Raw genomic sequence first — 11,940 nt, forward strand, 5'->3', positions numbered from 1 at the left:
ATCTGTCACAGAATCTGTCAGACTTTGTCTCTTGAACACCCTCCCTGTGGTGAATCTGATGAATATTTCATTATTTACATTTCCCCCAGAAAAAAAACACTCTAACCTTTTGAGTATAGATAACAGTACTGATTTCAGCCACTTGAAAAGTAAAAAATGTCAGAGTACTAAATAGTGTACTCTGTAAAAAGGAAAATGAATAATACTGTCTGAATCTATACATTTTTTTACAGAAAAGAAGTACAGATAATATGGAGGTAAGGAAATCCACTATATTTACATCTTTGTGAGGATAATGATAAGCTATCACCATCTCCATCACTAGGAATCAATGCCTTCATGGACTTTTTACACTGAACCAGCTGTACTCTTTCACAAGAGTACAGCTGTAATCATTTGTTTTGAAGTAATCCTGTAGTCAATGCAGCCTACTCCACACTATTCAGCTGTATCTGGAAAATATGTTTTGAGAAAATGTGGATTTTTACAGGCATATTGGATAGTCATTACTTACACAAACACACATTTCAAAAGACTTCTGTTGCTGTTTCTCTCTGTTTTTTCCTATGTACGTACATGTCCGTGTATCTCTATCCCTCTTTCTCTTCCTTTCTCTCTGCCACTCTCTTCCTCTCTCTTTTCCTCCATCTCTCCCTCTCTCAGGTGGAGGTGTACAGTGTAAAGGTGGCCTGTAAGGTGGCGTCTCGTTTCGCTCACACGGTCATAACCTCTAGTGCTCTGAACAAGGCCAACTCCTCTCAGGAAGTATTCTTTGAGGTGGATTTGCCCAAGACTGCCTTCATCACCAACTTCAGCATGTCAGTCAGCAGTCATGGCATATGTAGAAGTGTGTGTGAATACATGTGTGTTTGTTTGAATGACTGTGTTTGTGTATCTCAGGGAGATAGAGGGTCAGACGTACACGGGCGAGGTGAAGGAGAAGGAGAAAGCCAAGAAGCAGTATCAGCAAGCTGTTTCCACAGGGCAGACTGCAGGACTGGTCAAGTGAGTGGACCAGGGCATTGAGGGAACAAATGTGATGTTTCCATTACACCAAGCACTTCCATACTCTTATCACAGCCTGTGTTGTTTCAAATGTGATTGGCCTCCTACTGTACCTGTGTTTGTCTGTGGACTCTAGGGCATCAGGGAGGAAGATGGAGAAGTTTTCTGTGTCTGTGAACATCGCGGCCAATAGTAACGTCACCTTCATTCTGACATACGAGGAGTTGCTTCAGCGTAAACTGGGCCAGTATGAGATCATGACCCAGGTCAAACCCAAGCAGCTGGTCCAGCACTTTGAGGTCTGTAGATGTTTACACCCTTATACCCCAAAACAGCACTTTTTTCATCATCTTGACTCCTCAGTCCTGTGTCTCATCAATCCGGTCCATGTCTCTGACAGATTGTGGCAGATATCTATGAACCCCAGGGCATTGCCTTCCTGGATGCCTATGGAACCTTCATCTCCAACGAGCTTCTCCCTCTGGTGGAGAAAACAGTCACTGACAAAAAGGTATAATGCTGTTCTGTTCTATGAAACAAATGCATACGGAGCATATCGTCCCAAAAAGATAAATACAATTTTGCCGTGTTGCTTTGTGTTTAATTGTATTAAATTGTGTTTCCCTCCCTCACTCAGGCACACATCTCTTTCTGCCCAACAATGGACCAGCAGAGAAAGTGCCCAGGTTGTGACGGCACCCTGATTGACGGGGATTTCGTTATCAAATATGACGTGAACCGAGCTGAGACCCTTGGTGACATCCAGGTTAGCTGTGTTGAATATGATACAGGATCAGTATCAGTATTCCATCAATGCATGGTGTTCATGTCTTAATGATGTTCAGCATGTCTTTTTCAGATAGTGAATGGGTACTTTGTGCACTTCTTTGCTCCTCCGGACTTACCCAGAGTTCCAAAGAATGTAGTGTTCGTCATTGACAGGAGTGGGTCAATGTCTGGAAACAAAATGCATCAGGTAAGAGAGGAGGGAAATAGTGTGTCTGAAAGAAAGAGCTGGGGAGAGAAAATATGAGAGCGAGATGTGGAGCGAGAGGTTAAGAGAGAGAGCTATAATAGTAGTTGATGTTCAGATTGACCTGAGAGCCTGTGATCTCTCATAGACAAGGGAAGCTATGCTGACTATCCTGAATGACCTGCATGAGGACGACTACTTTGGAATTGTCACATTCGACCACCATATCTCAACATGGAAGGGATCTTTGACCAAGGCCACCACGGGAAATGTGTCTGAAGCCAAAGGATTTGTCAAAGGAATACAGCACAGTGGATGTGAGTCATATGTATTTAATGGGAATGTAGTGACACATACAGGGATAAATTATTCACGAGGTTTGTGTCGTCATTCATTTTGTCAGCCAGTCAGTTGTACAACTGAATGCATTCAACTGAAATGTGTCTTCCGCATTTAACCCAACCCCTCTGAAATCCACGTCTTTGGCGCCCGGAATATAGTAGTGAAACTATGGCAGTACAACACTTGGGCATGCTGTATGCTAAAACTAAGTGAGGTGCATTTATGAAGGAACTTACACAATTGTTATATCTAATGTTTATTTTATAAACACCTGGATGGACTTTCTGTCCTGTTCTCCTTTTAGACACTGATATAAATGGTGCTCTGATGAAAGCTGTGGACATAATGATGAAAGACAAACAAGCCAAGAAGTTCACCGAGAGGAGTGTGTCTATGATTATCTTACTGACAGATGGGATGCCAAACTCAGGTGCGTACAGGTTTCCTTCCTTTCTGATCTCTTTTATTTGGTTGGGCTGCCATTTTAACATTGAAGAATCATTCTGATGTATTGTTTTATATTACATCAAGCCAGTAAGGTCATGGTCCATTTGTTTACTGGTCCAGCCATGTGTGTTTGTGTACAGGAGTGTCATCTACACCACAGATTCAGGAGAATGTCCGTGATGCGATGGGTGGGAACATGTCTCTGTTCTGTCTGGGCTTTGGGAATGATGTGGACTACTCCTTTCTGGATGTGATGTCTAGACAGAACCAGGGACTGGCCCGGAGGATCTACGAGGGTTCTGACGCCACTGTCCAGCTTCAGGTTTGGACCAGGGCTGTGTCCCAAATCTCACAATAGTCACTTTTCAGTGTTTTTCTGGTTTTACCATATCACTGATAGGGAGGGTCACAGGATGGACAAAACTATCTAGGTCATACATAGATACTGCATATTGGCATTAGTGATAATGCACTGTAGAAAATAATTTAAGATAAATGATTAGGTAATGTGTGTCTTTGTGTCCTAGGGTTTCTATGAGGAAGTAGCCAGCCCCCTCCTCTCTGAGGTGGACCTGCATTACCCTGACAACCTGGTGAACTCTCTGACCACCAGCCACTACAAGCAGCTGTTCAACGGCTCAGAGATCGTGGTAGCTGGCCGGCTCACTGATAATAGCTTGGATAACTTCCTCGTGGAGGTGTTTGCAAAGGGGGTGAGGAACAGACAGACAGGCACAACACAACATGCCACCCTGGTACTGAGCTCAGAAAGACAGATCTTCATCAGTCTTTGCACTCATTATGATGTACAGTACAATGCTTAACCCAACTAATGCTTGTCTCTCACTCCTTCTCTATGTATCTAATACCATCTTTCTCTTTCTCACTCCCTCACACTATTTTTAGTTTGAGGAGGACTTTATTGTCAAAGGCCAGGCTAGTGCCCAAGAGTGGGACATACTGTACCCTGAGCAGGAGTACATATTTGGGGACTTCACTGAGCGTCTTTGGGCCTACCTCACCATCCAACAACTGTTGAGCAAGAAGTCAGTGTGATCAGTTAACTGCTATTACTGATGTCTGGTGAACACTCCACAACAAAATGGTGGCTTAGAATAATCCAAATGCCTAAGACACACTGGTGGTTGAGATCTTAGAGTTGGGATCTAATGAATAGAGATGGTTATATTAAAGTAACTACATTTGTAAATATTCCATTATTTTCTGCCCAACAGTGTAAGTTAAACCAAACCAAACCTAACCCAAGTCAAACCAAACCTATCCTCTAACCCAAACCTAATGCAATAACACCATCCATCCTATGGTTTTCTGTCAGAGAGACTGGAACTGCAGAGGAGAAGGGGAATGCCACTGCCCAGGCTCTGGAGATGTCCCTGCAGTACAGCTTTGTCACCCCTCTTACCTCCATGGTGGTCACCAAGCCTAAGACTGAAGAGGAGCAAGAGGAACCCCTCATCGCGGACAAGCTGACCGAGGGTATGAGACCAAGTGGGATGGGAGAGGAGAGGGGGAGACCACCAGTACATCTGGCGTGTCTTATCTGACATGTTTATCTCAGTGGTTATAGAAATCCATAAATGGATTGTCAAAGGTGAGTGTCTGACAGTTGTTTCCTCCTGTTGTTTGACAGATGAAAGGCAGAAAGCCCAGAGATTGGGTAAGAATATGCCATGAATGGACAGGACTGGATTCTTCATCTGAATGGATTTATAAGTCATTATACTGGATCACCTGAATTTATGACATGAAAAGCTGACACCAAATTATTTGTGGTTAGAAACTAACAGTATTGGATGGTAAAATACATTGTTATGTTCAGACGAAATCTATTAAATATATTTGACCGCTTTGTACGTGATTTTTACTTGCCATCTGACATCTTTGGTGTGATTTTCAGGTCATTTTGTACCCCAGACGGTGAGCAACACCTACAGGGTGCAGAGCAGGCCCACATACTTTGGTGAGTCCCCCTTCATTCAGGGTGGCCGTTCTGTCAGACATGGGTTACTTCAGCATTTTCTATCTGGTGCGACTGTCTCAAAAATAGGTTGCTTTCACAGGCTGAAGTACTTGAATATTTATATTTAGTATTTTTTTCTGTGCTTCTTTTAACCAAACAAAAAGCAAAACAGTAAACATACAATTTTAAACAAGTGGATAAATAGTTAACTGCCAAAATAAAGTAAAAAAACAACAGTGTCTTAAAGACTAAATGAACCATATTTAGTATTTGCAATGTCCACCATGCTGTCATGCCACATTAGGACTACAGAGAGTGATCCAAAAGTTTGAATGGGCTTAGCCTCAACCAAATCTAATTTTAGAACTGGAACAATCTGTTGTTGACTCTGCAGTGGATGGGGACCCTCATTTCATGATTGAGTTGCCAGAGCAGGAGGATGCACTGTGCTTCAACATAGACGACAGGCCTGGTACCATCTTCAACCTAGTGAGAGATCAGCTGGCAGGTAAATATTCACCACTTAATGACTACAGAAATGACACTTTATTCAAGTACATAGTTATAGCTGTAGAAATGATTCATTATTTGAAATTGACTGACCTTTGACAGAAATGTGTCTTTGAATGTTACAAGGCATGAAACCAAACCATGACACTTGTTTCATAAAATAAATAACAAATATTAAAACTACACTATGAACCATTCAAACATAACACCAACAGCTTGCCTCAATCTGTCTTGCAGGTGTTTTGGTCAACGGCCAGACCATTGGGGACAAGAAGGTGGCCCCTGATGGCAAAGTGAACACCTACTTTGGTCGCTTTGGCATCGTTCACCAGGGGCTGGGGGTGAGACTGGAGGTGACTACTCATGACATCACTGTGTCCCAGAATGGCAAGCAGGCCAAACTCTTCTGGTCTGACACCGCCTCTCTCAAGGGAGCCAAGTAAGTCCATCCTTACCTGGGTCGTTCCAAGAAGAGTGCCTTTTGCATCCATTTGAGTAGAAAGTATACATTCTGCACCAATATTGAATTTGAAAAGCCTGTTATATTAAATGAAGTGGCCTTTAATAAAGACGACATGGAGAAGTTTTTAATATGAATAAAGACTTGCTAAAGTGTTAAAATTCTGCATAATGACATGTCCCTCCGTGCCCCCACTACTTCTAGGGAAGATTTGAACCCACGTAACCCCAACATCTATTCATTGCAAAGGCCTAGTTATGTTGTTGCTTTGACAAAGTCATTTCTTTGTATGATTATTTAGTTCATGTGTTTAGTGATTAATTTACATCTGTCCCTCATTTTAAGGTCAGCCCTGTTATGTGAACTGAACTCTCAGTTTAATATGGTGAAACTATTTCTTTTATATTCCTTTTGGCCATTTTGTGGTGGAAAACCTAGCGGGTCGAGCATTACACGTAAACCCTTCTACCCATAGATAGACAGGCTACAAATGTTATAACAATAAAATAAATTGTGAAGTTTGCAACTCCCTGTTGCACGCAACAAGCTTCCATTCCCCCTTCACAAGTTGATTTATGGCTGATTTAAGAATTTGTCAACCCTGTTACTTTATTTGGTAGTATAGTAATTTTTTATTCCCTCTTGACATGGGAAAAAGTGTTGTTTTATGAAGTTGAACATGTGCTCTTTATGGCAGGATGTAAAAATTAGGTGACATCTGAAGTTTTCTTTGGCACTGAATTTTTGGAATGACCCACCTATTTGACTGTTCTGGCTTCCAGATAACTCCTATTGATACACTGTATATAGAGAGACCAGAGTTTCTGGATTTAATGCAACCTCCCTTGTTACTCCTACTACCACAGAATGTTGTAAGGAAATCTGATGTTTCATCCTATCTCCCTGTCCTCCTGATTAAACTACCTCTATCTCTCTCCCCTCCTACAGTTTAGACCTGCAGGTGACCAAAGACCGCAGCTTGACTGTCACCCTCAGGGACTCGGTCCGGTTTGTGGTCATCCTACACAAGGTGTGGAAACAGCACCCCTACCACCAGGACTATCTGGGCTTCTATACCCTGGACAGCCACCTCCTCTCTCCCAGCGTCCATGGCCTGCTAGGTAGGACATCCACCTCCTCTCCCCCAGTGTCCATGGCCTGCTAGGTAGGGAAGCCACCTCTTCTCCCCCAGCGTCCATGGCCTGCTAGGTAGGGAAGCCACCTCTTCTCCCCCAGCGTCCATGGCCTGCTAGGTAGGACAGCCACCTCCTCTCCCCCAGCGTCCATGGCCTGCTAGGTAGGACAGCCACCTCCTCTCCTCCAGCGTCCATGGCCTGCTAGGTAGGGAAGCCACCTCTTCTCCCCCAGCGTCCATGGCCTGCTAGGTAGGGAAGCCACCTCCTCTTCCCCAGCGTCCATGGCCTGCTAGGTAGGAAAGCCACCTCCTCTCCCCCAGCGTCCATGGCCTGCTAGGTAGGACAGCCACCTCTTCTCCCCCAGCGTCCATGGCCTGCTAGGTAGGGAAGCCACCTCTTCTCCACCAGCGTCCATGGCCTGCTAGGTAGGGAAGCCACCTCTTCTCCCCCAGCGTCCATGGCCTGCTAGGTAGGGAAGCCACCCTCTCCCCAGCGTCCATGGCCTGCAGGTAGGAAACCATGCCACCTCCTCTCCTCCAGCCTGGCCTAGGTAGGAAGCCACCTCTTCTCCACCTCCATGGCCTCTCCCCCAGCGTCCATGGCCTGCTAGGTAGGAAAGACACCTCTTCTCCCCCAGTCCATGGCCCATGGCCTGCTCCATGGCCTGTAGGTAGGGAAGCCACCTCCTCTCCCCCAGCGTCCATGGCCTGCTAGGTAGGACAGCCACCTCCTCTCCCCCAGCGTCCATGGCCTGCTAGGTAGGGAAGCCACCTCTTCTCCCCAGCGTCCATGGCCTGCTCCCCCAGCGTCCATGGGTAGGGAAGCCACCTCTTCTCCCCCAGCGTCCATGGCCCAGGTAGGAAACCACCTCTTCTCCCCCAGCGTCCATGGCCTGCTAGGTAGGACAGCCACCTCCTCTCCCCCAGCGTCCATGGCCTGCTAGGTAGGACAGCCACCTCCTCTCCCCCAGCGTCCATGGCCTGCTAGGTAGGAAAGCCACCTCCTCTCCCCCAGCGTCCATGGCCTGCTAGGTAGGGAAGCCAGGTCCATGGCCTGCTAGGTAGGACAGCCACCTCCTCTCCCCAGCGTCCATGGCCTGCTAGGTAGGGAAGCCACCTCCTCTCCCCCAGTGTCCATGGCCTGCTAGGTAGGGAAGCCACCTCCTCTCCCCCAGCGTCCATGGCCTGCTAGGTAGGGAAGCCACCTCTTCTCCCCCAGCGTCCATGGCCTGCTAGGTAGGACAGCCACCTCCTCTCCCCCAGCGTCCATGGCCTGCTAGGTAGGGAAGCCACCTCCTCTCCCCCAGTGTCCATGGCCTGCTATGTAGGACAGCCACCTCCTCTCCCCCAGGGTCCATGGCCTGCTAGGTAGGGAAGCCACCTCTTCTCCCCCAGCGTCCATGGCCTGCTAGGTAGGGAAGCCACCTCCTCTCCCCCAGCGTCCATGGCCTGCTAGGTAGGGAAGCCACCTCCTCTCCCCCAGTGTCCATGGCCTGCTATGTAGGACAGCCACCTCCTCTCCCCCAGCGTCCATGGCCTGCTATGTAGGACAGCCACCTCCTCTCCCCCAGCGTCCATGGCCTGCTAGGTAGGGAAGCCACCTCCTCTCCCCCAGCGTCCATGGCCTGCTAGGTAGGGAAGCCACCTCTTCTCCCCCAGCGTCCACGGCCTGCTAGGTAGGGAAGCCACCTCCTCTCCCCCAGCGTCCACGGCCTGCTAGGTAGGACAGCCACCTCCTCTCCCCCAGCGTCCATGGCCTGCTAGGTAGGGAAGCCACCTCCTCTCCCCCAGCGTCCATGGCCTGCTAGGTAGGACAACCACCTCCTCTCCCCCAGCGTCCATGGCCTGCTAGGTAGGGAAGCCACCTCCTCTCCCCCAGCGTCCATGGCCTGCTAGGTAGGGAAGCCACCTCCTCTCCCCCAGCGTCCATGGCCTGCTAGGTAGGGAAGCCACCTCCTCTCCCCCAGCGTCCATGGCCTGCTAGGTAGGGAAGCCACCTCTTCTCCACCAGCGTCCATGGCCTGCTAGGTAGGGAAGCCACCTCCTCTCCCCCAGCGTCCACGGCCTGCTAGGTAGGACAGCCACCTCCTCTCCTCCAGCGTCCATGGCCTGCTAGGTAGGGAAGCCACCTCCTCTCCCCCAGCGTCCATGGCCTGCTAGGTAGGGAAGCCACCTCTTCTCCCCCAGCGTCCATGGCCTGCTAGGTAGGGAAGCCACCTCTTCTCCCCCAGCGTCCATGGCCTGCTAGGTAGGGAAGCCACCTCCTCTCCCCCAGCGTCCATGGCCTGCTAGGTATCACCAGGGGGCTCCAAAGGATAACCTGTCATTGGCAGGGCCAGATGAAATCTGCGTTGCTGGCTGGAGTTTTACTGCAGTATTTTTGGAAAAATGTCTGTATATCTGATCAATAAGAATGTATTGTATTATGCCCATACAGGTCAGTTTTACCATGGGGTGCAGTTTGAGGTGAGAGACATGCGCCCAGGGGAGGAGCCAGAGAAACCAGATGCCACCATGCTAGTGAAGGGGCAGGAGCTTACAGTGACAAGGTACTGTGATGTCTTCACACACACACACACACACACACACACTTATCTCATCATTGTCTCTCCTCCCTGCTTTTTTTCTGCAGGGGCTGGCAGAGGGACTTCCGCTGGGATGTGAAGAATGGAGAGAACATCCCCTGCTGGTTCATCCATAGCAACGGCAACGGCCTCATCGATGGAAACCACACAGATTACATCATGTCTGGACTCTTCAAGACTGTCTGAGCCTGGTACACTAGCAGTCAACCTCCTCAAACAGTACATACAATGTATCAGTCACACGTTTCACATGGATTCAACACACTGTATGTGCTATAGACATACCATCATGACATGACAATAATTCATAGATAATGTAAGATAAGACCGAAGTACATTTGATTAAAAGATAAGTGGCAAGATAGAAAACTGCTGTCAAATACATTCAATGTTTTCATATTGATATGGGATAGTGCTGACAAAAACCTGTTGAAATAAATGGTCCCACTTCCACCTAACGTGTGCATTTAATCCCATGTTGAATGGCCCCTGAGAGGGAGCCATGAAGGGAGGGAGAAACCTATACAGAGAGATAAAGAATCAACACTGTGGTGCTTGACATATTGCCTGGCTATCCAGCCTCCTTGCTCCGGCCAAACGCTACTCCACGCCCACAGACGTTATTTTCTTCTCCACAAGAGTCTGGGTCTGAGTACCTCCCAAACCTTCACCAAATGTGAACACATTCAGGGCTGTCTGATTGGTCCAGAAACCAATGGGTTTAGGGTGACCACATTTAAAATACCCAAATGCGGGAAAACAGGAGGATTTTACAGGAAAGTGTAGCCTACATAAAAACATTGTTCCGCACCCTCTACCCACTCAAAGTTTGTACCGACAGATGTAGCCTACTGAATATCATTATAGAATATACATCAAATGCATCTTCCAATTGAAACGTCTGCCTATGCCCACACATACATTGTTATACCCTCAAACACTAAGTTAGGCACACCTCATTTCAAAATAGGCTATGGCATCATCACTGTCAATCCTGAATGATAATTCTTCACGTTTGACTAGTGAAATGTGTTTACATGCCAATCATTTGATCTCAATCAGTTTCTTGGGATTATACATTTAGATCTGTGAGCAGATTAGAACAGATGGTGTTAACAGACTTCATACCACAGCATTGTTGAATACTCGTTTCTGATTGGCTAGAAGGGAGATTAAAACCAGATAACAGGACAGTTGGAAAATACAGTATATGTTATTTATACTGAGCAAAAATATAAATGCAACCATTTCAACGATTTTACAGAGTTACAGTTCATATAAGGAAATCAGTCAATTGAAATAAATTAATTAGGCCCTAATCTATGGATCTGTTGGACACAGATACCTTTTTAAAAAAGTAGGTCGTGGATCAGAAAACCAGTCAGTATCTGGTGTGACCACCATTTGCCTCATGCAGCGTGACACATCTCCTTCACATAGAGTTAATCAGGCTGTTTGTTGTGGCTTGTGGAATGTTGTCCCACTCCTCTTCAATGGCTGTGCGATGTTGCTGGATATTGGCGGTAACTGGAACACGCTGTTGTACACATCGATCCAGAGCATCCCAAACATGCTCAATGGGTGACATGTCTGGTGAATGTGCAGGCCATGGAAGAACGGGTACATTTTTAGCTTCCAGGAATTGTGTACAGATCCTTGCGACATGGGGCTGTGCATTATGAGGCTGAAACATGGGCCTCAGGATCTCGTCACGGTATCTCATTGCGTTCGACCACTCCGCTCACAACCTCCACCATGGGTCACTCCGCTCACAACCTCCACCATGGGTCACTCCGCTCACAACCTCCACCATGGGTCACTCCGCTCACAACCTCCACCATGGGTCACTCCGCTCACAACGTTGACATCAGCAAACCATTCGCCGACACAACGCCATGCGGTTGTGAGGCCAGTTGGACGTACTGCAGAATTCTGAAAAATTATATTGTAGGTGGCTTATGGTAGAGAAAATAACATTAAATTCTCTGGCAACAGCTCTGGTGGACATTCCTGCAGTCAGCATGCCTCAACTTGAGACCTCTGTGGCATTGTGTTGTGTGACAAAACTGCACGACACAGCTTTTATTGTCCCAGGCACAAGGTGCACCTATGTAATGATCATGAGGTTTAGTCAGCCTCTTGATATGCCACACCTGTCAGGTGGATGGATTATCTTGGCAAATTTAAGCACAACATTTTAGTGTTATAAGCTTTTTGTGCATATGGAAAAATCTGATTCCCCCTAGCTGATCATTGTCTGCAACTAGCTCAGCTCATGAAGAATGAAACAGCCAGGGAGAGTGAGCTCGAGGTGGTTGGTGAACCCTCAACCTTCTGGCCCATAGCCCTGCATGGCATCAACTGTGCCACAAAAGCATGCTGAAGTGGCAAAGTTGATATCCTCATTCATAAACACAGGGTCACTACAGTTATTTGTGGGTGTACAATTATTTTGAGTTAATTCTATGAAGGGGGAGGGTGTTCAATTTCTTTTACAGTACA

At 47.1% G+C, this 11,940-nt stretch overlaps 1 protein-coding gene across 1 annotated transcript in view; it reads left to right on the top strand.

Moving 5' to 3' along the window:
* LOC115143332 (inter-alpha-trypsin inhibitor heavy chain H3-like) overlaps positions 1-9,891 on the top strand; it is a 10,455-nt gene extending 564 nt beyond the window's left edge. The window contains exons 3-22 of the mRNA XM_029683637.2: positions 234-257; positions 664-818; positions 901-1,005; positions 1,142-1,304; positions 1,406-1,516; positions 1,643-1,771; positions 1,865-1,981; positions 2,127-2,295; positions 2,625-2,750; positions 2,908-3,089; positions 3,295-3,480; positions 3,674-3,813; positions 4,104-4,264; positions 4,419-4,445; positions 4,686-4,748; positions 5,143-5,256; positions 5,496-5,697; positions 6,667-6,839; positions 9,291-9,402; positions 9,486-9,891. Of these exons, the coding sequence (XP_029539497.1) occupies positions 234-257; positions 664-818; positions 901-1,005; positions 1,142-1,304; positions 1,406-1,516; positions 1,643-1,771; positions 1,865-1,981; positions 2,127-2,295; positions 2,625-2,750; positions 2,908-3,089; positions 3,295-3,480; positions 3,674-3,813; positions 4,104-4,264; positions 4,419-4,445; positions 4,686-4,748; positions 5,143-5,256; positions 5,496-5,697; positions 6,667-6,839; positions 9,291-9,402; positions 9,486-9,624 (2,598 nt within the window). The 3' untranslated portion in view covers positions 9,625-9,891. The remainder of the gene's footprint in view (positions 1-233; positions 258-663; positions 819-900; positions 1,006-1,141; positions 1,305-1,405; positions 1,517-1,642; positions 1,772-1,864; positions 1,982-2,126; positions 2,296-2,624; positions 2,751-2,907; positions 3,090-3,294; positions 3,481-3,673; positions 3,814-4,103; positions 4,265-4,418; positions 4,446-4,685; positions 4,749-5,142; positions 5,257-5,495; positions 5,698-6,666; positions 6,840-9,290; positions 9,403-9,485) is intronic.
* Positions 9,892-11,940: the final 2,049 nt, after the last annotated feature.

Source organism: Oncorhynchus nerka, linkage group LG15, assembly GCF_034236695.1.
Source record: "Oncorhynchus nerka isolate Pitt River linkage group LG15, Oner_Uvic_2.0, whole genome shotgun sequence".
Classification (NCBI taxonomy): Eukaryota; Metazoa; Chordata; class Actinopteri; order Salmoniformes; family Salmonidae; genus Oncorhynchus; species Oncorhynchus nerka.